At 34.9% G+C, this 25,784-nt stretch overlaps 3 protein-coding genes across 6 annotated transcripts; 1 reads left to right on the forward strand and 2 right to left on the reverse strand.

The window, feature by feature from the left end:
• The first annotated feature begins 2,582 nt into the window (after positions 1-2,582).
• On the forward strand, positions 2,583-13,337 carry LOC104223156 (B3 domain-containing transcription repressor VAL1-like). Its single transcript, XM_009774532.2, has 13 exons — positions 2,583-3,166; positions 4,074-4,155; positions 4,231-4,347; positions 8,648-9,279; positions 9,603-9,699; positions 9,838-10,012; positions 10,281-10,357; positions 10,450-10,539; positions 10,641-10,865; positions 11,003-11,052; positions 11,264-11,377; positions 11,835-11,902; positions 12,416-13,337. Exons 1-13 carry the CDS (start codon positions 3,054-3,056, stop codon positions 13,138-13,140), a joined length of 2,565 nt encoding a protein of 854 aa, XP_009772834.1. The 5' UTR covers positions 2,583-3,053; the 3' UTR covers positions 13,141-13,337.
• Positions 13,338-19,685: 6,348 nt separating this feature from the next.
• Positions 19,686-22,354, reverse strand: LOC104223165 (uncharacterized). The gene is made up of 3 exons (XM_070149775.1): positions 21,924-22,354; positions 20,299-20,404; positions 19,686-20,141 (listed from the first exon to the last, which is right to left on the reverse strand). Exons 1-3 carry the CDS (start codon positions 22,352-22,354, stop codon positions 19,686-19,688), a joined length of 993 nt encoding a protein of 330 aa, XP_070005876.1.
• LOC104223173 (uncharacterized) lies at positions 21,583-25,686 on the reverse strand. 4 transcript variants are annotated; one of them, XR_011400343.1, is made up of 6 exons: positions 24,761-25,686; positions 23,911-24,359; positions 23,129-23,316; positions 22,980-23,046; positions 22,806-22,900; positions 21,583-22,376 (listed from the first exon to the last, which is right to left on the reverse strand). XR_011400343.1 is itself a non-coding variant. In XM_009774549.2 (5 exons), the coding sequence occupies exons 1-5, from the start codon at positions 25,416-25,418 to the stop codon at positions 22,862-22,864; spliced, it is 1,401 nt and encodes a 466-aa protein (XP_009772851.1). In that variant the 5' UTR covers positions 25,419-25,686; the 3' UTR covers positions 21,583-22,861. The 4 variants fall into 4 exon arrangements, 1 of the variants encoding a protein (XP_009772851.1); XR_011400341.1 differs by having other exon boundaries at positions 21,583-22,396; XR_011400342.1 differs by having other exon boundaries at positions 21,583-22,409.
• Between the last annotated feature and the right edge of the window lie 98 nt (positions 25,687-25,784).

Consider the following 25,784-nt stretch of genomic DNA (forward strand, 5'->3'; position numbering starts at 1 on the left):
CCGAATAACCCGAAAACCCGAGAAAATCAGAGAGGGAAAAACCCGAGTATTATTGGTTTGGTTTGGTCTTTAAATTTAATAACCCGACACAATTGGTTTGATTTGGTAATTATAAAATTCGAACCAACCCGACCTATGTACACCCCTACAACTAATATACGGGTGATGTGCCTTCTCCTGAATAATAATATAATTATTTCTCAATTTGGTCAGTGGTATCGTGCTTGCCATGATAAACCAACGCCCTAGAAAACGTTATGAAACTAGAGACGTATACCTACTAGCTAGTAGTACTAATTTTACAAATAATAACTAATCCCCCACCTTTCAGCTCTCCCCTAACGGCCTCCTATCTCATTATTCCCAAGAAAATATATTTATCATTATATTATAAAATAAAAATTATAAAGTAAATCAACTAAACACAAATATAGAGGAGGATTGATATATTATTTTAACTTCAGACAAATATACAACATAAATTGTCTTGACTCTTTGTTTATAAAAGAAATAAAGTTGTTGCGAGGCTTTTCGGGAAGCCATGACAAAGGTTTTTCTGAAGCTACTTTCAAACTGTCTGCATGAATTTTCTACGAGTATAAAACTTGTCCCTTATATGATTAAAATGACGGACGAATTGTACTATATAACCCCTCGGATTATGCTCATTTGTTTGTTTTGTAGTACAAAAACTAACCTAAATAATTATTCACTTAATCACTTAAATTAAAAATAGTTGACGGGTGTATGATAAATATATGCAATATACATATATAACCATATATATATATAAACTAAGAAAATTAAACAATAAATCTGGGAAGCTCTTTCTGTAAAGATCAGATTATGACTAATATAACAGTCATAGATATGAAGAATATTTGTCAACCTGACACTTAGTCTTTGCATAATATTTTTGGAAAGATATCTAATTACCAAGGTCATTTGTAATCAGATTTTAGTTTGACCTGCTTGCTTTGGGCGTGACCAAAGTCTATCGATTTAATAATGAAGCAAAAAATAAAAAATAAAAAAATAAAATGCAAACACTAAGGGAGTTATAAAATTTCATCGCACTTAATGGTATTTATTTTAGTTTCACTTTTCATATACTCTCTTCCTTTAAAAAAGGAAGGAATTTGGAGTTGTTGAAAATATAACGAATTAAATAAAAGTATAATACTCTCTAATAACTTAAAATTCGAGATAAGATGAACGCAGTCTAAAATTTTTTGGTCTCAATTAAATATAAATTTCTCATTAATATATTTCTTACGTAAAATTTAAATAATTAGAAACTACATTAAAAAGTATTATGGCAAATATTAAAAGTAATAAGGAATATATAAAATGTCGGGCAGTGGCATAAAGCTTAAGACTAAAATGGATTAAGTCAGATTCAAGAGGTCACTGTTACAATTTGTTCTGGTGTGAAATGATGCCACTTAAAAATATGTTTCCTTGTCACAATTGAAATGTTCATACGACATGGTCAATAAGATATTCTAAGTCATAATCACATTGAAGGAAAAATAAGATGAAAAACATATAAGAAAGTGTTTCATAATTATTTAGAGTGAATGTAGATATGTAATATGTTTTGACTTGTTCAATATGTTACATTGTAATATTGGACGTGAATGAATTTGAGTAGAGTTAATCAATATGTTAGCATGCATGAACAAAGATAATTTATGTAGTCAAATTGTTCTTGTAATACATACAATAACAACAATACCAATATACCCATTGTAATCTCACAAGTGGAGTATGAGGAGGATAGTGTATACGGAGATCTTACCCCTACATTTAAGAAGGTATAGAGAGGTTATTTTCGATATACCCTGGGCTCAAAAATAAATAAATAGAAAAGACAATAACAAACAAACCAATCAAAAATCAAAGCTTGTAATACATACAAATACGCTTTTTATTTATATTCTTAAGTCGAGCTACATAATAGTTAAAAAGATTTGACAGGATACATTCTTGTTGATAGTCTAAGAGCCGGTTTGGACATAAGATTTTTTTCAACTTTTTTCGAAATCAGTGTTTGGTCATAAAATTTTCAATTTTCACTTGAAGATAAATTTTGGAATTTTTCGAAAATTTGAAAAACTCTAAAAGCTGTTTTTTAAAATTTTCGCTCAGATCACTCACAAAATTTCAAAATAACCCAAAATTATATTCATATTCAAATACAACTTTAATTTTTAAATACCATTTTCACTTAAAAAAATTTAATTTTTTTTTTTGAAATTGTACAATTGTTATGTCCAACGCCCACTAAATCCATTGTTGATTAAAAAAAGAGTCTAGATCCGTCCGGGTCAAAATTTACCCTACTTAGGGTAATTTTAGTCAATGTTGAGTATAGTAAAATTTGACTTACCATGGACACTACAAATTTTGAATATTTTTGACGTCATAATACCAAAAAGAGACATTGGAATCTACGAAAGCACAGAGTCATCGTATCACTGTCCGAAAATTAGACAGAAACCAAAATAAAAAATAAAGATTAATTGTTGGTTAAAAACTATGAAAAAGAAAAAATTATGTAAGTAGTAGACAAGAGACGACCTTGCGGTGTCTTCAAGTGTCGTGCATGCATTTTGTTGCAGCCATTTTTGCTATCTTTCTCCGCTGCATGCAACTTTCTCTCTCTAAAAATCTCTACAATACTTCCTTTCTCTCTATATATATATGTAAATCTGCACCTGTATAATTGTATCTATAAATCTCTGTTCTATTTATCTTCATCGAAACTATAACCCGCCACCGACCACCGCCACCGACCACCGCCGTTATTTTTTTTCACAGTGTTACTTTGACCCACTTTTTTTTTGCTTAAGATTCAGTTCAAGATTCTATAATTATATGCTCATTTGCATGTTTAGTGGTGGAGTTATTTTTTTTATTTTATAGTTTTTTGGGGTTTATTTGATCTGGGTCAGTGATTTGTTAACGGTTTTTATTTAGGGTTTTGGTTGATTTAAGAGTTGATTAATAAGATTTGTTGTTAAAGTTTTGATTTTTTGGGTGGAATTAAAATGGGGTCAATGATTTGCATGAATGAGCTTTGTCGTGCAACGACGTCGTCTGAATGGAAGAAAGGTTGGAGCTTGAAATCTGGTGGATTTGCAAAGCTTTGTTATAATTGCGGGTAATTTTTCTGTTCTAATTTTAGCTTTGTCGTTGACTAATTTTTCTTCATCAGTTAGATTTTCTGATGCAAGGGCAGTTTGGGGATGTGGGTTTTTTTGGATCCCTGAAATAGAGGGGAATTTTTGTTTTTCTTCTCTGTTTGTTGCATTTTGGAAATTGTTCCTAAATTTAGGATTTTTAGTCAAATGTTACATTTTTGGCATTTTATTTTTTCTGTTATCTGCAATTTCTGTCAAATAGGAGCTGTAATAGTTATGTCTTCAAGTGAAATAATAGAATACTTCTTTGGAGGAAGGAGGGGGAGTCATAAGTCAAAGGATTGTATGGTGCCTTTTTGTTCTCATTTTGTTATTTTTAAGCTTTTAAGTAGAGAAAAATGAATTTTACATGATGGTTTAGTGGTAGTTGCAAATAAAGATGAGATTTTTCATTAAGTTTTAGGCTGATATATTTCCATGTTATCGCTTAAACACTATGGTTGCTATAGTTGAATACATCGAGTTCTATGATAATAACTGCCGAAAATAACTTTGAGTATGAGGCAATACTACTATTTTGCTCTGTTGTTCTTCCCATGACAATTGGTATGCCACCTCATTATCAACTGTTTGGTTCTTGGAATCAGAAGTATACGTGCTTATAGCCTGAGAATTCAACTTCTTTCTTAGAGGCTAGAGCTCCCTAGTATGAAATCGTTGTTGCTTCGGACTCATATTTTTATTGTTAATTTCTGTCATTCACCCTTCTATCATACAAGGGTCACAAATGAAGAGCCTTTTCGTCAGTCTTGACATATAATTGACTTCTGCTTTTTGTGATGTTGTTGCGTAGCTATTTATTGGTACTAGTTATTTATGCAATCAGTAAACCAAAGTTTTGTGACGTCTCGTCATTTCTGACTGCAGATCTGCTTTTGAGAATTTAGTTTTCTGTGAAACATTCCACTCTGAGGAATCTGGTTGGAGGGAATGTAAAACGTGTAGAAAGGTTGGTCACTGAATCGTGTTATAGATTTGCATGGTTAACTAGTGTTTTTGATTCTATCTTCATTTGATCTAGCAGCTTATCCACTGTGGGTGTATTGCCTCAAAATATTTGTACGAGTACATGGATTATGGAGGTGTTGCATGTATAAACTGTGCAAGCCAATTGGATGGTCATTCCATCAGACCAATACAGGTATCCTTATTAATTAGGAGTAATTTTTTTATTTTTTATATTTGGTGAGACAGAAAGGGACATGCACAGTGGAATCTGATCAAACTAAAAAAAACAATCCGAATATGTAAAGTTGAGAAGCGGTGGGTTAGAAGCATTGGCATGCACACGTAATTGTGATTTGTGAAGTGCACCAGAACCTTACTATCATGTCTTCTGTCTCGCGCCTTCCAATTCTTGACCAATGAGACTAACTCATCATTCTTTATATGTAGCAGCACCAAATTCATTTTCATCATTGTACCTTTGTGAATCTGAATTAGTCATCATATCATGAACTACTTGGATAATAATGCTTAGCTATAACTTGGTCAAGTAGTAACTTCCTTATTCTTATCTGGTTGTTCATTAGATTTCATGAGTAATTTTACATTACATGTTCTCTGCTAGCGAATTAGGAAGGTGTTGCTTCAATTTACCCCTATAATATTGCAATCTCTATCTACAGTAGGTCGTTACATTTGTTCACAAACTTTGTTTAGGCCACAAGTCTGTGTTACATATACAACTAATTTGGTGCTTGTCTGAGGCATCAACCACATCACAGGAGTTTCATGCTTTGACGTATAGATTTATATGTTTTAGTAAGTAGAGTTTCATATTTCATCGGATTATTTTAGGTTAACCGTTGATAGGTATTTCTCTGCTTCATTTTAGAGAAATAATGAAAGTTATGTCTGGGAGCGAAATTTTAGAAGACACTGTAATGACCAGAAGCTTGAGATTGTACATCTGTTAGGAAATCTTTATTTGGGAAAACTATCTTCAATGGTAGATGAAGTTTGCCAAAACTCCCGCCTAAAATTCTCAGTCAAGTGATTCTACGCCTTGCTGGTAAACAGCTGAGGGTAATCAGTTCCCCCATATGAACGACAAATGCCCCTGCCAAAGAGGCATTTATTGCACTGTGAAGTGGCACTTGAAATGTGGAGTATGTTTCTCTCTTTTGTTTAGATTGGAATGGACAATGCCAAAGACAATGATTGATTGTTAAATTGCATGGCAAGGTATTATGTATAGGATGGACATTATGGAAACCAAAGAAATTGAAGATGTTTTGAAGGGATGAGACTGTCTAGAAAGCTAAATGCTTCAGCACGTTGTAGTTTTGGCTTGAACTTGAAAATGTGAATGGCTTTAAAAATTTTACAGCTTCTCTGTGCTCTCTAGAAATGTAATATCGTAAGCATCTTGGTGCAATTTGTTTTGTGAATAAAATAAATGCACTTATTAAAAAAAAAGGGAGAAACATTGGAAGTGTTGTTCTCCAACACTTTTTACTGCAATAGCTCAAATATATGAGGATGTGTGGACACGAAATGTACTGGTAACCTCACTTATAGGGAGAATGAACGTTAGAGCTTGAAGTCCCTGAGCTTTCAAGAAGGATTTTCTTTAAAGGGGTTATGATTCATTTGCATGTTTAGTGCTCTATTTTTTAAAAAATTTATCGCATTTAACTAGTTTAGGGATTAAGAAAAGAAAAATTGGTCATAAAAAAAAAAGATTTAAGAAAAGAAAAATATATTCGAGTTATTAGGTCATGTTAAAATAATACCTAAAAATGAGTAAAATGAAGTAATTCGTCAAAAGTACTCCATCATCCCAATAGAAATACCTACTTTGACTTGTGTGGATTTTGAGATAAGATGTTTAAGATTATTAAACCAAGGAAGCGTTTATAATAATAATAATTTGGAACATAAAAAAATTGAGTAATGATTACTAAGATGTAAGTTTTTATTCCTTTCGTTCAATTTAGGTGACACCATGTAGCTGAACATGTAGTTTAAGATATCATTTGACTTGTCTATTATATAAATTACTAGAGTAGAAAAAACAAGATTAGAAGAGAAACTTTCTTATCTAATAAGCTTCATAGGTGAATAGATTTGAATTCAAAAAACTAGTAACAACAACAACAAACCCAGTATAACCCCGCGAGTGGGGTCTGGGAAGGGTAGTACGTACGCAGACCTTACCCCTACCTTGAGGATAGAGAGGTTGTTTCCGATAGACCTCCGACTCAAAGAAAGAAGAAAAGAAAGCACTAATAACAACAAGATAATAAGAAAACAAGCGAAATGATCAACATGTAGTTATAGAGATTTATCAATAATAGAATAGAAGGCTAAATTCTAAAAATTAGTGAGTCTATAAATTACATATTATTGGTAGAATGGTGTGAAATATTTGGGACGCCACAAAATGGAAAGAATGTCATAGAATTTGGAATATAGGGATTCTAGATTAATTTATTAGAGGAAGAATAATGATCATTTGTGGAAGACATCATACTTTTTGGAACGGATCAAGAATTAAATTGGACATTATTGTTGGTATTAAGGTGAATCACATTAAAGAATGGTTATAAAATCTAGAATTGGTCATATGCACTTTAAAATTTTGAAAGATGAAAAGGAATTTCGTTGAAGGAAATGGTCAAGTAAGTTGTAAATAGAAAGGTAAGTGGGTCAAAATATTTGTAAACTTCTATATAATAAGTATATATGTACTTTTCTTTTATTTATATTTATTTCTCCAACCAATCATTCAACTATTATTTTTATTTTTGTGTGTCATTAACGTTTAGTATTCATGTGCACATATTAGCTTGTCAAATTTGATGTTTACTCTTTCTTGGCATGCTTGCATGGTGATTTTCATAATTTTTGTTTTCTTGTACTTAGAAAATTTATTTATACGAGGCTAAGACATGATGACATGCTTATAGTATATTAGGTTCGATGCATGCTATGAAAATTTTCAGTCTTTTCAGTCTGTATAGAGATGTATATGTAATAAGAGGTAGAGAACCTCAAGTTAATGAACATTGGAATAGTACTTTCAAATGGGTTCAAATAGAGTGAAATAGTCAGTGAGGATCCATAAAGCGATTCCAACTAGTTGGAGATTGAAACCCTCAGGGGTTGGCCTGGTGGCAATTGACTTGAGCCTTGGGGTTTGCTCCCTTTCAAGGTCTCAAGTTCGAAACCCACTGGGTGCAAACAATTTCTGAGGGCCATCGGACTGGGTAAAACCTGAATTAACCGTGGTGCACTTGCGGGAAACTCCTTGCCGAGGGCCTGTGCACCCCCGGGAATAGTCGGGGCTCGAAGAGACTCGGACACCCGGTGCAAATCAAAAAAAAACTAGTTGGAGATTGAAGCGTAGTAGTAGTAGTAGATGTTGATTTTAAATATTTGTGGAAGTATACAGGGCCAAAATTATCTGTCTCCAATAATGGGAGAAGAGTGAGGTCAAATGCAGTTTGGTTCCATGCTGAAATAGCTGTCAATGGTGAAATTCTGACTAGCACTGTATTATATTACTTTCAAACCGTCACATTTAATTCTGCAAATTAACACTGTTTTTGCACTGAGAGCAAGCATGCAATAATTTTGATTTCGAACTTTGTTAGAATTGCCTAATGTTGTGTCTGTGTTGTGTCAATGCAACACAGACACACCAGAGATTAATTTATCCCCCCTCCACTTTAACATTTTTTTCGCGTGTTTTAATGTTTGATATTCAGATATTCGCTTCTCATATATGATATATGCTCTTTCATGGCTAGCGTACTTGGTTATTTAAATACATTGTCTTCTCTTTAGTTGTTATGTCCTAAGAAAATTATCTACATAATTTTTTAAAGATTTGTGCAAGTATCTAAAAATACAGCATCAAATTTCGCTGTCTCCAATAATGGGAGAAGAGTTCGGTCAAACGCAGTTAAGTTCCATGCTGAAATAGCCATTTACAGTGAAAACTCTAAACAACAACAAGTCCAATGAATTCCCACAATTGGGGTCTGGGGAGTGTAGTGTGGGGAGTGTAGTGTGTACATAGACCTTACTCCTACTTCGGCCGTGAAAACTCTAGACCGCCTCCATAATTTATTACTTTCTACTCTTCACATAGTAGAGGAACCACTCCCACCAGAAAGCTCCCAGTCCCTGAAAGAAATAAACAAATTCAAAATATTGGCAAATGAATAGATTCTCTTTGTCCTTTTTTCTTTTATTTCACTTATCCCATTGGAGTTCAAAATATTGACTAATGAGTAACTTCTCTTTTCTGTCTTTTTTCCCTCTTATCTCACTTATATAATTGGAATTCTTTTTACGTGTTTTCTTGAAGTCCTCTTTACATGTTCTTTTACTACTAATTCCACACCCTAAAAGTATACTCTATAACAAATTTAGATAATGTTCAATAGATGTAATTTGAGTCTTAAAAAATTCAAGAAATGCTTTGGCAGATACCTGGTGATGATCTTCCTAATGGAACCTTGGGAACTAAGGCTACGCAGCCACTAGGTGTTGAGAATAAAATGGATGAGAATAATTTTGACAAAAGAAGGGTTATGCGGTTGAGCAAGCCAGTGGAGACCAGTGAGTCTGGTCAACTCTTTCAAACTCAAAAGAATGACATTAAACAAGAAACAATGGTTCCCATTGGTAATGTCAGCACATGCTTTTCAAATCTAAACCAGCAGCCCGTTGGAGCAGCTTCTCTATTTGGCAAGCCTGATAATGACAGACAAAGCCAAGGGGTTAAAGATATGTACGAATCGATCAATCAGCCGTCTCTAAATTTCTCATTGAGTACTCTTGTTGGTGCTTCAAGTTCAGCACAGCCTTTTCCTGGTGGAGATGTTGAAGGAAGGGAACAAAGCAAAAGTTCTCCCTTTCAACTGGGCCAAAGGACACGCCATATATTGCCCAAGCCCCCCAAACCTAGCCCCAATTCAGGTTCTGAATCAAACAAAGCAATGACTTCACAGACACGGGTTGCAAGGCCGCCCGCTGAAGGCCGAGGTGGCCGCAACCAATTACTGCCTCGATACTGGCCTAGGATTACAGACCAGGAGTTGCAACAAATATCTGGAGAGTATCCTTGTCAAAAGGTTACTATTAGTTATCTTTGAGTTGTATATCGCCCCTATTTATCAAATTGGGATTCTTTAACTATTATGTATATATGCGACTGATTTTTGTAATTTCAATTTCCTCAAATAAGCCCTGCTAAAAATGAAATGAAGGTAAAATAGCAATATTAGACCTAAAAGAAAAATTTAAACCCTAAAATGGTGAAAACTCAAGGAGGCTAAAAAATTCATTCTCTGCAGGGATCAGAGGCTCTACTTATGGCTCTTTTTTACTTTCCCTCCCCCAGTTTTGATATCATTTATGTTTACTTAACTGCAATTTCAGTTTAAAATCCACTATTGTACCACTGTTTGAGAAGGTCCTAAGTGCCAGTGACGCTGGTCGAATAGGCCGTCTGGTTCTGCCCAAAGCATGTGCTGAGGTAAGAGCTTACTTCTTCAGATGTTTTGTAATTTGTGAAAGTTTGGACAATATGATATCTTGCCTGTTATCTTTATGGTCTTAAATGGTTAGCTTGTGATGCACCTTTTTTGCGTCATCAATGCCAATTCCTATGCAGGCGTACTTTCCTCCAATTAACCAATCTGAGGGTCTACCTATAAGGATTCAGGATATAAAGGGTAAAGAGTGGACATTTCAATTCAGATTTTGGCCCAATAACAACAGCCGGATGTATGTTTTGGAGGGTGTTACCCCTTGTATACAGAATATGCAATTGCAAGCTGGTGATACCGGTAACTCTTCATTCTTTCTTCTTATGAAAAAAAATCTTCATATGACCAACCCTGTTTGTAGTAATTGTAAAACATTCTCTTGCATGTTTCCATCTGTTATTTCTTTTAAATTCAATGGAAATGGTAACTTGTTCCTCCGCAACACCCCCCCCCCCTCCCCAATAAAAGAGAAAAGGCAAGAAGAGGTCTGTGGATCGGGTACATATTTCGCTCATGAAGGACTCTGTATTCGATAGTGATATCTACTGATTATGGTCTATTATTGTAGTGATATTCAGTCGAATAGATCCGGGAGGAAAGCTTGTTATGGGATTTCGAAAGGCAACGAACAATGCTGACATGCAGGTTACCTACAAAAATATTGGTTGCTATAGCCAGCTTTCTTTTTCAAGTTATTGTAGTGATTTTATTTCCCTTTTTTCATATGCAAATAACAGGATCCTCAACCGTCTATCCTTCCCAATGTCCTTCCCAATGGCAGTGGCTTTGCAGAAACTTCATTCACTGGCATGACCGAAAATCTTCCGGTGAGTGTTACTCTAAACCTTCTAGGTCTTTTTGCTAAGCAAGCATTTGAATTTGCTCTTTCCCTTAATACAAATTCTTTTTCTCATTGAAACATGAAAAGAATGGAGGCAGGACTAGTGATGATTCTGTGAACCGGCAAGTGCCGATTTCAGAGAAGAAAAAGGCAAGAAACATAGGGTCCAAAAATAAGAGGCTTCTTATGCATGCTGATGATGTTATGGAACTTAGAATCACTTGGGAAGAAGCACAAGAATTGCTACGGCCACCTCCGACTTCCAAGCCTACCGTTGTTGTGATTGAGGACTATGAATTTGAGGAATATGAAGTACGTGCAACCCAAATGTAGAAGTGTTACTTAAAAATTTTCCCTTTCTTTTAATTTTCTGTCATTGTCCTCCTTTTTGATAGCCAATGATCGACAGTAGTAAGCTTAATGCCTAATGCTCTTTTTGTTTTCTACAGGAACCACCAGTATTTGGAAAGAGGACGATATTTACTGCCCGATCTTCTGGGTAAGGGAAAAACTGACTACACTGAGTGAAATTTATCTGTAGTTCTCTATTATGATTAATAACTAGTGTCAGTGAACTTCGTTCAATGTGCAAACTGTCACATGATACCTTTGAACTACTTATGCCGTTTCACTGTTTGATTATGTGCTAGATATTTTTGTTTTTCCAATGAGCTAAGCTGATTGCTAATTTCTGTTGTACTGTTGTGCAGGGATCAGGAGCAATGGGCTCAATGTGACAGCTGCTCTAAATGGCGTAGATTGCCGGTGCATGTTCTCCTTCCTGCAAAGTGGACTTGTTCGGACAATATTTGGGACTCAAGAAGGTCTGTATCTGGCTCCATCCATCTCCCATTTTGGCTTTATATTTGAGACTAGGTTGTTATATCACATTCCTAAGAGGAAAAAGAAAAATAGATTTTTGCCCATATTGTGGTTCCTCGGTAGGTAAATCATAAACTAGGGAAAATTCCTTTCAACCAATTTAGTGACTTCTTACTATGATATTGGGAGTCTGTGCAAACTGAGATGTTGGTGTTAGATGAATGTGCCATGTTTTTCAGATGCATTTGCTTTTTTTTTCTTTTTTTTTTTTTTTTTGGGGGGGGGGGGGGGAGTGTTGCCTAAGCAAATTTTGTTATTTCATTTGATTACTTTTAGTTGTATATCCTCGTCAATGTTGATAGGTGAGCTAGCTCTGGTATACCTTTGTCCTGGGATTGGATAGATACTCTCCGAAGAATGACATTTTCTAACCCTTTACTGCCAACTACTTTTTCACAGATGCTCTTGTGCTGCTCCTGATGAGATTAATCCGAGGGAACTGGAAGCTCTCTTTAGAGTTGGCAAGGGTATTGAATATTTTTCCTCATTGTTTAGCAGAAATCTTCAATTCCTATATATTTTTCATTTTGATTCTTTGTTAATGACATGCAATGTTCACAAGCATATGATCATGAAGTAGTAAGGAAATTTTTATACGTGGACAAGAATGACGATGGGTGATTTAAGTGGGTTTAATTTCTTGTAGAATTTAAGATTTGGTTGTGCTTTTAGTAACAGTTTCTTAGAGGTCACGGTTGCTAAAAAGTCAGTTTTCACAAGGAAAAGTTGTTCTATGTGCAAGTCAGTTTTATACTTTGACTACTGGGCCGGGTAACTTTTTGGTTCCTATAAAATTTATAGCTAGAAACAACATCAACCTATTACCGACGAAGTCTCTTTTTTAACTATCAAATAAATGAAAATGCGTATATGTTTCTCATGCTACTCTTGCAGCAGTTGTTTTCCCGGACTGGTTTGTCTTGGTTATCACCTTTGTTTATATAATTTGGTCACTCACTATTAATGTCTCCTCATTCCAGATCTTAAGAGGCGAAAACTTGTAGAAAACAATGAAGATTGTGAGCCTTCTGGTCTAGATGCCTTGGCAACACTTGCTGTTTTAGGAGATAATATTGGTGATTTGGGAGAGCCTTCAGTTGGAGCCACTACTAAACATCCTCGGCATCGCCCTGGTTGCAGTTGCATTGTTTGCATTCAGCCTCCAAGTGGAAAAGGCAAGCACCAGCCGACATGTAAGTGCAATGTCTGCTTGACTGTGAAACGTCGGTTTAAGACACTCATGCTACGTAAGAAGAAGAAACAATCAGAACGAGAAGCGGAGCTTGCACAGGCGAAGGATCAGGTTCCTCCTAAAGATGGGTCAGAAACAGACGGGGCAAGTGGAACTGATCATTTGCTTCATATGAATCAATCCGAGAATGAACACATGAATCTTTCAGAGAACGAAAGGGATACAAACGGGGATCAGATGGAGGAGTTTGGAGCCGGAAAAGGACAGTTGGACCTGAACTCCCACCCTAATCGCGACGATGACATGCTAGTCGAGGCCACTGCTGGAATGACCATGACATCCCTTGTTAATGCTACCAACCTTCCACTGGAGTATCTAACACAGAACGGGCTCGAGAGCTTGGGAGACTCTTTGCTCTCACAAGCTGCTGGTGAGAGTGAACGAAACCACCCTGATAATGGATTCATGAAAACTGCAGATGCTGAACAAGAGAATAAAGGTGATGAAGGGTAAATTCCCTAGATATTTTATTTCTTTTGTTTATTCAATTGTTTGAGCTTTTGTTAAGATATATACATAGTGTTGTTTCACAACCCCATAGTTGTTGCTCTATACATACTCACAGTTGAAGGAGTCTATTTTGTCCTCCCTTCCTTCACTTTTTGTGGGTTCTCACATGTACCTTCTAATGGAAAAGGTGTTTTTGTTAATCTCTACTCTATCATTATGAAATGATGGATTTATCTTAAAATGTCAGCATTTAGTATTACAATTACTCAACTGAACTTTTTAGGCATGCCACTTTACTTTAGTGAAGATACTACGCGTTGTGCGTATGCCTGCTTCTTTTACTTTTACCTTGTGCCGGGGTTATCTGAAATAGCATCTCTATCTTCAGTTCTTCACAAGGCAGGCAGGGGTAAGGTATGTTTTACACTGGGTTCTTTATTGTTGTTGTTGTTGCTGTTGTATCGTAGAATAGGGAGTTTGATGCGAAACTCTGGTCCATTGCATGCCAAACAGTGATGAGTTTTTTTTTTTTTTTTTTTTTTTTTTTTGCAGATAACAACTTTCATAATCATGTAACAAATGACAATAAAAACATCCATAATCCTTTAAAAAGATGATGCAAGTTGGTCCGGAGTTGGAACTTATATGGAAGTATTTTCAGTGAATTAAAATAGGGAAGGATATTATCACTTTTAGCCCGCGTTCATAAACTATTTGCATCCAGAGGCGGATCTACAGTCTAAAAAGTGGTTCACGTGAACCTGTGGTTCTTGGGTTAAAGTATAGATATGATGTACATAATTTGGCAAAAATAGATATATACATTTGATGGAACCCATGGTCAAAAGAGATGAAGGGGTGCATTGGTTTTGGTCTCTTATTTCCAATAGCCTTAAGGTTTGGGGATCGAATCCCCTACCAACTTTTTTACTTTTTTTAAAGTAATGATGAACCCATTCTTCGGAAATTCTAGATCCGCCTCTGTTTGCATCTAGTAGTCGAAAAAATATATAATTTTTTTTGCGTATTCTAAGAGATGTGTCGCATCACCTCTTCTACTACCAAAGTTAGATAGATATAGATATATAGATTGTTTAGTTGTCTTAGTACAATGGGTTACTATAGCATGTTCAAAAGAACAATTATTCTATCTTCAAAAACAAATATTGATGTTCTTTTAACTGTTTCCTCTTATAAAAAGGTGAACAAATTTGGGCCAGAGTTGGAACTTATATGGAAGTTTTTCAGTGAATTAAAATAGGGAAGGATATTATCACTTTTAGCCCGCGCTATAAATTATTTATATCTATTAGTCGAAAAAGTATATAAAATTTGTATAATTTTTGGATATAACATACATAATGTATATATATACAAAGAATATACAAAATTTATACTTTTTTGGGATATTATTTTTACATCGGCTATGTAGACATTTAAATTTTAACGGATCAAGCTAAATTCTAAATTCTAAGTTCAAGATAACTCTTAAAATTTTAGGAGTTTATTAGGATTGCTTGGAGGCTACTCTACCGAAACCCTATCTTGGTAGCTACTCTACCTTAACCCTAAGTCACTCATATAAAAAGGGTTACACACTCTCTTAACACAGGCATCTCAAAAATAGGGATCATCTCGAAAATCCCATAAACTCACAGGATATTCACAAAGAGATCAAGAAGTGGCCGGATAATTCTCGATAATCAAATACTTCAAGAAGATCCACAACATACTTCATGGATATCAAATAAATCCATGATAGCTCGCATCATCCTACGTTCGAGAAATACACTGCTCCAGCCCTCGAATCACGAAAATAATCAGGAGAGAAGAATAAGGGAACAAACAGAATTGTAATCGCGTCATTTTATCAATAAAACTATGTTTTTTCATATTTATATTGTGGTTGGAATTTATTTTTGTATCACAAATAATTTGTTACAAACAAATTGGCACGCCCATTGGGACCAGTTCTGCCCTTCATCTCTTCCTCCTGTAAATTAAAAACTACAACTTCCAAAATTATCTGTTGCGATGATCGGGTACTTCAAGTCTCGTCTTCAAGTTTCGGTAAGTCTACACCCTAACAAACCTTGAAGTAGGGGTCATTTGTAGACATCGAAATTTTAACGGATCAAGCTAAATCTTAAATTCAAGATACTACAAAACTACTCTTAAAATTCTAGGAGTTTATTAGGATTGCTTAGAGGCTACTTTACCGAAACCCTATCTTGGTGGCTACTCTACCCTAACCCTAAGTCACTCATATAAAAAGGATTACACATTCCCTTAGCAAAGGCATCTAAAAAATGAAGATCATCTCAAAATCCCATAAACTCACGGGATATTCACAAAGAGACCAAGAAGTGACCGGATAATTCTTGATAATCAAATACTTCAAGAAGATGCACAATATACTTCATGGGTATCAAATAAATCCATGAAAGCCCGCATCATCCTACGTTCGAGAAACACGCTGTTCTAGCTCTCAAATCACGGAGATAATTAGGAGAGAAGAATCAAGGGAACAAATAGAATTATACCCACGTCATTTTATTAATAAAACTATGTTTCTTCATATTTATATTGTGGTTGAAATTTATTTTTGTATCACAAATACTTTATTGCAAACAAATTGGCACGCCAATTGGGACCAGTTCTGCCCTTCATCTCTTCTTCTTGCAAATCAAAAACTACAACTTCCAAAATTATTTGTTGCGATGATCGGGTACTTCAAGTCTCGTCTTCAAGTTTCGGTAAGTCTACGCCCGATAAACCTTGAAGTAGGGGTCATTTGCAGACATCAAAATTTTAACGGATCAAGCTAAATCCTAAATTCAAGATACTATAAGACTACTCTTAAAATTCTAGGAGTTTATTAGGGTTGCTTAGAGGCTACTCTACTGAAACCCTATCTTAGTGGCTACTCTACCCTAACCCTAAGTCACTCATATAAAAAGGGTTACACATTTCCTTAACAAAGACATCTCAAAAATGAAGATCATCTCGAAAATCTCATAAACTCACGGGATATTCACAAAGATATCAAGAAGTGACCGGATAATTCTTGATAATCAAATACTTCAAGAAGATGCACAATATACTTCATGGATATCAAATAAATCCATGAAAGCCCGCATCATCCTGCGTTCGAGAAACACGTTGTTCTAGCCCTCAAATCACGGAGATAATCAGGAGAGAAGAATTAAGAAAACAAACATAATTGTAGCCGCATCATTTTATCAATAAAACTATGTTTCTTCATATTGTGGTTGCAATTATTTTTGTATCACAAATAATTTGTTGCAAACAAATTGGCATGCCCAGTGGAACCAATTCTGTCCTTCATCTCTTTCTCCTGCAAATCGAAAACTACAATTTTCAAAATTATCTATTGTGATGATCGAGTACAGTGTCATTTTTTCATTAAAATAAAAGCAATGCCTACACATTTATGATTCACTACACTAAGTAAAGAATTATTTTCTAACTTAATGCATAAGGCAGATACGAGCCCACAATCAACATGCACTAATACGTACCTTCTCAACAATATACAATAAGTGGGCGTTTGGACATAAGAATTGTAAAATTTTGAAAAAAAAAGTGGGAAAAAAAATTCAAGTAAAAATGATATTTGAAAATTAGAGTTGTGTTTGGGCATGAATATAATTTTGGGTTGTTTTTTATTTTTTGTGAGTGATCTGAGTGCAATTTTAAAAAATAACTTTTTGGAGTTTTTAAAATTCATCTTCAAGCGAAATTGGAAATTGTATGGTCAAATACCGATTTCGAAAAAAAAGTGAATTTTTCTCGAAAAAAAAATGAAACAATTTTTCATGGCCAAACGGGCTCAAGTCTGCAACAATATTTTTGGGTACCAATTGCAAAGCATTAATCAATATCGGGGCATTTGCATCTATACCTGCTTTTTGGATCAAGTTTTAATTTGTGCCCGTTTTGCAAAAATAATTGCAAGCGTATCCACTTTTTCGCGTAAATTCAGCATGCGGGGCTGAAGTAGCAAAGGCAATCACGCAAAACTTCAACATTCTAGTAAACGGGCCTGAAGTAGCAAGTGTGCTGAAGTTTTAGTTTGTAATTGATGAACTTAAGCATAGTAGTTGAAGTTTTGTTCTCTATTTGCTAAAGTTTTTGTTTGTAATTGTTGAACCTAAGCATAGCAGCTGATGTTTTGTTCTCTATTTGCTGAAGTTTTTGTTTGTAATTGCACTAAATAAGCTGAAGTTTTTTTGTCCTCGATTCATTAGTTTTGTTATTAAGCTTTTTCAAAAACTTCAATAGAAGATGCTGAAGTTATTTAGTTCATTTATAAAAACTTCAGCACTAAATAAGCTGAAGTTTTTTGTCCTGGATAAGCTTTTTCAAAAATTTCAGTAGAAGATGTTTTAGTTACAACACTAAAAGCTAAAGTTTTTTGTCCTGGATTCATTAGTTTTTTCATAAAGCTTTTTCAAAAATTTCAGCAGAAGATGCTGAAGTTATTTAGTTCATTTGTAAAATCTTCAGCATTATATAAACTGAAGTTTTTGAAAAAACTTTCTAACATACTAGATAAATAATCAGATTGCCAATAGTATCTAAATCATAAATTTTGGGAACAATAAACGTGAAAAGAACAGAATTATCATTGTCTACTAACTTATGTACGTGGAAATATTTACAAATTATTATCTACTAACTTACGTAATATTTATTTTTAAATAATCTGATAAACATATTTATGACAATCATCCCATAAACTGAAGTTTCATAACAGCAGCAACAGCAACAGCAACAGCAGCAGCAAAAGAAGAAGAAGAAGAAGAAGAAGAAGAAGAAGAAGAAGAAAACGAAGGAGGAGAAGGAGGAAGAGAAAAGGGGCTAAAGTTGTTTAAAAAGTGGATACAAATTAAAACTTTTTTAAAAAATGGATATAGGTTAAATGGGAGCGACCAAATAGGACGCCCGTGCAATTTTTATATCAATATCTATATTTGGGTCCATTCTACACACCTAAAATAGTCTAATTTTCGTACATTGGTTAAGATTTGGCCAAAGGTTTAATGTTTCCGGTTCAGAAATTGATATCTATTGGTTAGGAACCAAACCAAATGGAACCAAATCTATCACTAGGTGGGGGTTCAATAGTCATTTAAACCTATCATTAGATGGGGTTCAATTCTCAACTTCTACCAATAAAATTGCACGTGGCCTCACCAAAAGCTAGTCTCACCACAAAAATGATATTGAAAGAACAGTATGTATGCACTTAATTATTTACAGGAACTTTAGCAATTAGCATGTCAAATCAGTCTACATAATCCTATTACACGAAAACATTAAGTCAATTTATGTTGAATATACAATTTAATACTCATGAAGAAGCATTTCTCAAATATGTGATAGTGTTGAGTGGTCATGATATGACGCAACTTACTGAGCATATGATCCTGATAGAAAATTATGGAGATCGAAAATTAGAATAGAAAATTAGTAGTTACTAGTTAGTATAGCATACTTCCCTTTCATACCTGTAGTTTTAACATTATGCTAGTTGTGGTTTATTCTTTGCATATTATTACTTGATTTTGCTTTTGGTTCGTTTTGTTTAGCTCTCACCATTGCTTATGTTTTCTTCCCATAGCTTTTTTTATTTTTACATATTGTATTTCTTTAGAGCTGATTATTGTGCTTAGCTGAGTCGGTGGTATTTATGAAATAGTCTCTCTACCTGCACAAGATAGGGATAAGGTCTGCATACGTACACACTATCCTCCTTATGCCTCACTTGTGAAAAATATTATTGTTGTTGTTGTACGTGCTAGTGGGATTATACTGAATTGTTGTTGTTGTTGTACGTGCTAGTGTTGATTTCATCATATTGACAGAGCTAGGATGAAGATAAGGGAATTCAAAGATTTTCAAAAATGTCACACCTGAATTTCGAAATGTATTCTAATGTTAAGGAGATTAAATTTTTTAAATATATGTATAAAAATATTATTCTTATCATATTTATAAGCAAGTTGTCCAAATGCACCACACAGTCAAGCAAGTACTCTTAGGACTAGTAGGTTTAACCTCTCCCTTTGCAACTAATGAATTAATGTTGTATTCAATAGCAGTATTACACATCACTGTCATGAGCGGAGGTAGGGGCCGGAAGAATATATACGTATATATATATATATATATATATATATTCCTTGATTTTTTTTACGTATTTACTTTTTAAATTTTTGAATCCTCGTAATAAAAATACTGGCTTTGCCACTTATCAATGTGATCAATTGATGCCACAAGAATAATGATAAGAAAGGAGCTTGAAAGTTTCCTCTGTCATAGAACAAGGCTTATATCAAGGGTTTAACTTCTATATACGAAAATATAAAATAATATTTTTATAACAATATCATATCACCTAAAAGATACTACAAGTCACTGTTCAGGATTTGAAAATAATACTATAACCTGAAAAATAAAGCAGATAACCTCCTACTACAACAGGAAATTTCATGGCAATGTAAAAATTCTTTTGTACTTATTTAAACTAGAAATAATATTTGCCTGCAAGTTGGACACGAAGAATGCGATGAAAACCATTTGTCTATGCATTGAACATGAAAACCATGATTACAATTTGGCAAAATCCTCAATTTTTCTCCTTGTTGAAATTCTCCAAGGCATATTGGACATTCTGCAGTAGCAGATAACATCTTCTGTCGTTGCTCGTATACTATCACTGGAATCTTTGTCAATTCACTTTTAACCAATCCATTTGACGACAAACGCGCAAGTGAAGCTTCTGCAGATTCAAATGGAAATCTTCCGTTGTGTCTTACGACACAACGTATAATTGCCCTCAACACGAGGGCAATTAGCAGCGCAAATAGCAAAGTTGCAAGAACTATTAGCAGACAACTATTTGAAATTGAGTTGTTGTTGTTGTTTAATTGGCTTGATCTGTTCGTATGGTTGGATTGCACCCACACACTATAACCCTGAAGAAAACGAAGCAGACATTATTGAGACATAATATAATTAAGTAATTCAAAATGAGGCGATTACATAATTCTAACATACCGTACTCATCTCTCATAATAGAAATCTTGGCATTTTCTTGAGAGAAAAACTGGAAACGTAAAGTGTGGAAATCACAAGATGAAGCTTTAATATAAATGCAGAGAATGATGTAGAAAGCTGGTAAGACTTTTCTTTTTCTGCTGATAAAAACTGGTAAGAATTAAATGCAAGAAAACATTTCCTGTTTTAGCAATAAGTTCAAACTTCAAAGTCTATCAGTACTATTGAAATATTATATTTTTTTCTATCATAATAAGTGCCAGCTGTCAGAAGTGTCGTGATTGTTATCACATCCTCTTATAGGATAAAAATAATACTCCCTCCGTTTCAATTTATGTGAACTTATTTGATTGGGCACGGAGTTTAAGAAAATAGAGAAGACTTTTGAACTTGTGATGTAAAATGAGGCACATATATTTTGTGTGGCTATAAATCATGCATAAAAGTAAATTGTTTCCAAATAAGGAAAGAGGTCATTCTTTTTGACACGGACCAAAAAGAAAATAGGTTCACATAAATTGAAACGGAGGGAGTACTATAATTCCGGGATTAATAATACTATGATTTTATCTCAATGAATCAGACGTGTGATAAACTTATCTCAAATTTAATCCCGGAATTAATTATTCTTTATTACTCGTACCAAACGAGAGTGTAAAAGTTATCCCGAAATTAGCCAATACCACCAATCAAACATGTAATAAAGTTAATTTTAGACCCGAGATTATTATCAATATCCCATGTACCAAACGGCCCGTTACGTTACGTGGATCCTGCTGCTCTACAATTAATTCGTTATCCAGAAGTTAGGATAAGGAAGAAGATTAATATCGATTCTGATTTGACGAGATAATATGAGTCATTTGGGACAGTAGTATTTTCATTTTAAAAATGAAAAACGATAGCCAGACAACATAATAGTTTTTTATTCCTGTCATCCAGGTGGACCAGAATTGATTTTAGACGTCATGAGAAGTGTAGACGTAAGCTTTATATAATTCTTGCAATGATTCAAACGTGATAGAAATAATTATTTTTATGTGAATTTTTAATTTTAAATATTTTAGATAATAATGGACTGACCAGCCTAAATTGATCAGCAGTATAATAATTTAGTTGATTTACTTAATTAAATAAAAAGACTTGACTCGTTTCCAAATGCTTATAGAATAATGTTAACAGTTCTTATAACAATTGCCTCATCGAAAAGAATTTTTCATATTTAAAATTGATATAATCTTATTTAAGATCAACAACTTCTTAATAAATGAGTATTAATTAAATTGGCTATATTTTTAATTGAAAACAAATCAATTATAAAAAGTTTATTAACAACTTTGTATTTCAATAAGCTAGAAAAGTAGACTTCAAATAAAATTATATATATTATAATTTTTTTAAAAATATTTATGCCTCACATTAAATTTTGACTTTGGGTTACATATGTGCTTGAGCCGCCCCCTAACGGCAATGATTCATACAATTGATTTCAACTAAGATTGATTATTGAGATATTTGAACTCCATACTTACGGTCGAATACCATATATATGTGCAGATAACAGATATAGACAGTTAGATATACATTTTAAAACTCATTCTTTAGCTCAACTCAAACTCCGCAACGTCTAAGTTTTGGATTCAACATCGTGTAGAACCAATGGTTGCCTGCAAGTTGGACACGATGAATGCGACGAAAACCATTCATCGATGCACTTGACATGAAAGCCATGATTGCATCTTGGCAACATTCTCAACTTTTCTCCTTGTTCAAATTCTCCGAGGCATATTGGACAATCTGTAGCAGAAAACGTCCTCATTCCTGGCTCGTAAACCATCACTGCTATCTTTTTCAACTCACCCTTGTCCAATCCATTGGATGCCAAATGTGACGTAGCAGCTTCTGTGGACTCTAAGGGAAATCTCGTGTTGTATCGTAAAACAGAACGTATGATTGCCCTCAGGTCAAGGGCACATAGCAGAGCAAGTAGCAGAGCTGCAAGAACTATTAGCAGATAGCTGTTTAAAATCGAGTTACCATTATAGGATTGGCTTGAGCTGCTTTTAGAATTCGATGGAACCACCACACTGCAACCCAGAAGTAATCGAGGCAGACGGTACTCATCTTTCATAGTAATAATCCAGCCTTTGCATCTGTTGAGAATTGAGATACTCTGTGAAGGTAGCCTGTTGTATTAAATTGTGAAGCTAAAGGACACTGAAAGCTGATGGTAAGAAATGAATGAAAGAAAACATATTTCGGGCTTGTTGTCGTCTTCTTTTTAAAACAAGTGGCACATCTACTTCAAAATGTCAGCAAAACAAGGCTGCTCCTCCTCTTATCTTCTGGGTGTGATGAGGAATTAGGAGAGGTTGGGGACCATAAGCTTTTCATGCAAAAATAAAGGCAGACAAAAAACAAATTCTGCAACAAAATTTGGGCAGACCCTTGATAGCTTTTTTTTGTTGTCACTTTCCATGAATGATATACAACAATATTCATCTGAAATTTTATGCATCGAACAAGATACATAGGAACAGCTTGACATTTACATGATACAAAAAATATATACAAGGCCATACCTCTGCTAAACAAAACAAAAGGCACATATGTTAGCAAATTTCTTCAAAATAAATCTCTACGACATCATGTTTCTCCACTTGTCCTTCAAGTCACCCTGAACAAAATTGTCCGGACTTCATAAGTAAGAGTATTAAAAGACATATATATTACTAGCAGCATGAGACTGCACTTACCGCAGTCCTCACTACAAATATGTCACGATAAGTATTTAAGATGTGCGTCCAGTTTCCGGAACCATACCTACAAAAAGAAAACATTTAGAGGGCTAAACCTTGTGTTGACACTTCTTTAAAGTTAAATGGAAGTATGAGATTCTACGTACTTCTGTACACCAGTTCTCAAGGTGTCTTCTTCCAATGCACTCCATTTCGTGGGCTTTCTCCTCGTGGTAAATTTTTTAAATTCATATTTCTTCAAGGGAGAGATTTCCGTCCTCTTCGGGCTAGGTAATGTAAACCTCCTCACACCACTTGGTGATCCTTCATTTAACTCATCTGCTGATTCGTCCCGCTGTATACAAATCAGCATTTGTTACCATTAGCAAGCACAATACTGCCATTTTTAACTTTCACCATTTGGATAATTTTCCCAAATACAGTTTTTGTGCTTAAGAAAATTTTTTTCGAACAAAGAATATGCTTTAATGTTTATGCTCTAATATTCCTCTGGCAAAACCAAAAGCTAGAGCTAATATCTGATCTAACCTCACTACAATAACAACAACTATGCCTCATTCCCAAACAAGTTGGATAGGAAAAAGCATGCATTTGTAAGCTTTGTTTTTTTTTTCCTTTTGGGGGGGGGGGGGGTTGAACGCGGGTAACCTACGTGACAGGCGGGAACACTCACCACTATACTAACCTCACTATTTTACAAAATATCACTTAGTTACTTGATAGTGGCAAAAACTTTGGCACATAAAGTCACTAGGCTAGTAAAGCTTTGAAAATAACCAAGACTATCTTGCAATAAAGACTTCGGGTTAAAATCGCCCATATACATTCAATAACCTACTGGAGAGCATTGGTGCATTAAAACGTGACCATCAGAACCATTTGACCATTTTAAGCGGGTGGAGGCAAGAAAAGTTTTCAATGTACATACCTCAGATGTATGGGCAGCACTCTTTCGGTTCATTAGGTCTGGCTTGGATGCAGCACTAGGATGACAATTTGCCTCACAATTCTCTCCATTAGCTTGATCCATTCTGCTACTGGCAACCACTGGATGAGGAGCTCTGTCACTGTTATTTTCGGCAGGCTGATGACCCATATGATCCCTCACCAAAGAAGACAGAGTCTCAGCAAACTGTAGTGCATCGGGTAGAGGATCCTTCACCATAGCACGCAGCTCCTTCGAACTCAATTTAAGTGCTTCCTGTGCTTTCTCGATTTCAGGCGTAGGCAGGAAGCTGTCCTGTCCACCAGATGCATCAAGTCCCAACTCAATAGAGTCACTGATCCTAACACCTCCACATGTCCCAGCTGATGCTCCTCTGGTGCGTCTGAAAGCAACATGCTTCTGCCTGGGCAATGCATTTCCTTTGCGCACTTCTGCAAGCAGAAAAAACAATCATCTCAACATAAAACCCATAAAACTGATACGAGTTAAACAATTAAATATCAACAACAAAAAAAAATCTTTATCCCTTAATAACGATAAAATAGCTATGGGCACAACAAGGAAATGTTAAAAAGATATCTTTTATCTCTTATCAAAGGATACCCATATATACCAGAAACAAAAAGTTCATCCTTTAACACCAACATCCAGAAATTGGTCATGCATTCACTTACATAAACCAATAATCAGATCATAGGTACTTATAGAGAGTATTCATACAAATGCATATCCCAAGTTAGATCATATCATAGAGTTTAATAACACATTCACACAAATATTTAATATCTTCAGACACATTTTGCAGATGTAATGTTACATATTACAACTCTACCTCTGACACTATTCCTGCAAGTCCCTTGTTCGTTCACCCCTCCAAAAAATTCCCTCACCGCATCATCACTCCTGTAAGTCTCCGCCACAACATCAAGAAAAGGAGGCCCAATTCTCTCTTTAGCTTCTCTAACGAAAACCTCAACCGCCTCAACAGGAAATATGCCTTTACTTCTCCTTATCACATTGTCACAACACTTATCTTCCCATAACGCTGCTTCTATTTCATCCCTCCAATCCCATAACTCTTCACATACGAAACCTACATTCTCTATTTTTTCCATTAAATTAATTCTCTTTTTCCATATCCTCTTTACCGCTTCAAAATACTTTCCTTTATCACTTTCCGCTCCTTTTTGATTCAAAAATTTCACCGTGCATTCCACTGCCACCGCACAATACGCGGATTTCATTTCCTTTAAAGTTTCAATTCCTTCTTGATGATCTAGTTCCTCGAATAGTTCCAGAAGTTCGAGGATTTTCTCAGTAACTGAACTGTTAGAAATCTCGGATTCGAGTTTTCTGAGGATAAGGGCTTTTTTGAGGTTCAAATTATCGTTTGGAAGGGGAAGAGTGTGAACTAAAGCGTTGAGTATGCTGTCGTCGAGCGGTTGCCGGAGGATGAATTCAAGAATCCAACGGGAAATATCGATATCCATTTGTTAAGCGTGAAATGAGCCTTAAAATCCCTAAAATTGAATTTCGAATGACTACTCTAGGGTTTGTTGAGAAAGGGGATTTTGTCGGGTTGGGTCGGGTGCTTCTCAGATCTGTACTTCTATTGTCTTTCTTCCCGGTTTCATAAAAGCTCCGGCCAAAATACTCCGGCGAGCTCCGATGAAATATACTCAGTAATTGGAAATGATCTTACTCCTGTTAAATGGTGTATGAATATCAAATGATTAAAAATTTCATTCATTGCAAGAGTAATAATTAAGTATTTCCTTTGTTTAAAATAGAATGGTGACTTCCCAAGTACGATATCAAATCCTTCACTTACCCTTTTGTGCCAATTCAAAATTTGA

The sequence above is a fragment of the Nicotiana sylvestris genome, chromosome 6, assembly GCF_000393655.2.
Source record: "Nicotiana sylvestris chromosome 6, ASM39365v2, whole genome shotgun sequence".
Lineage (NCBI taxonomy): Eukaryota > Viridiplantae > Streptophyta > Magnoliopsida > Solanales > Solanaceae > Nicotiana > Nicotiana sylvestris.

Coding starts and splice junctions, on each gene's coding strand:
- LOC104223173 (XM_009774549.2), bottom strand. CDS start 25,418: ATGGATATCGATATTTCCCGTTGGATTCTTGAATTCATCCTCCGGCAA. Junction 24,360..24,760: donor TTGCAGGAATAGTGTCAGAG/GTAGAGTTGTAA, acceptor TTCTGCTTGCAG/AAGTGCGCAAAGGAAATGCA. Junction 23,047..23,128: donor TTGAGAACTGGTGTACAGAA/GTACGTAGAATC, acceptor TTCTTTTTGTAG/GTATGGTTCCGGAAACTGGA.
- LOC104223165 (XM_070149775.1), bottom strand. CDS start 22,354: ATGAAAGATGAGTACCGTCTGCCTCGATTACTTCTGGGTTGCAGTGTG. Junction 20,405..21,923: donor GTCAAGTGCATCGATGAATG/GTTTTCGTCGCA, acceptor TTGCTAAAACAG/GAAATGTTTTCTTGCATTTA. Junction 20,142..20,298: donor TTATATTAAAGCTTCATCTT/GTGATTTCCACA, acceptor CGTTTTCTTCAG/GGTTATAGTGTGTGGGTGCA.
- LOC104223156 (XM_009774532.2), top strand. CDS start 3,054: ATGGGGTCAATGATTTGCATGAATGAGCTTTGTCGTGCAACGACGTCG. Junction 10,866..11,002: donor ATGAATTTGAGGAATATGAA/GTACGTGCAACC, acceptor TGTTTTCTACAG/GAACCACCAGTATTTGGAAA. Junction 11,378..11,834: donor AATATTTGGGACTCAAGAAG/GTCTGTATCTGG, acceptor ACTTTTTCACAG/ATGCTCTTGTGCTGCTCCTG.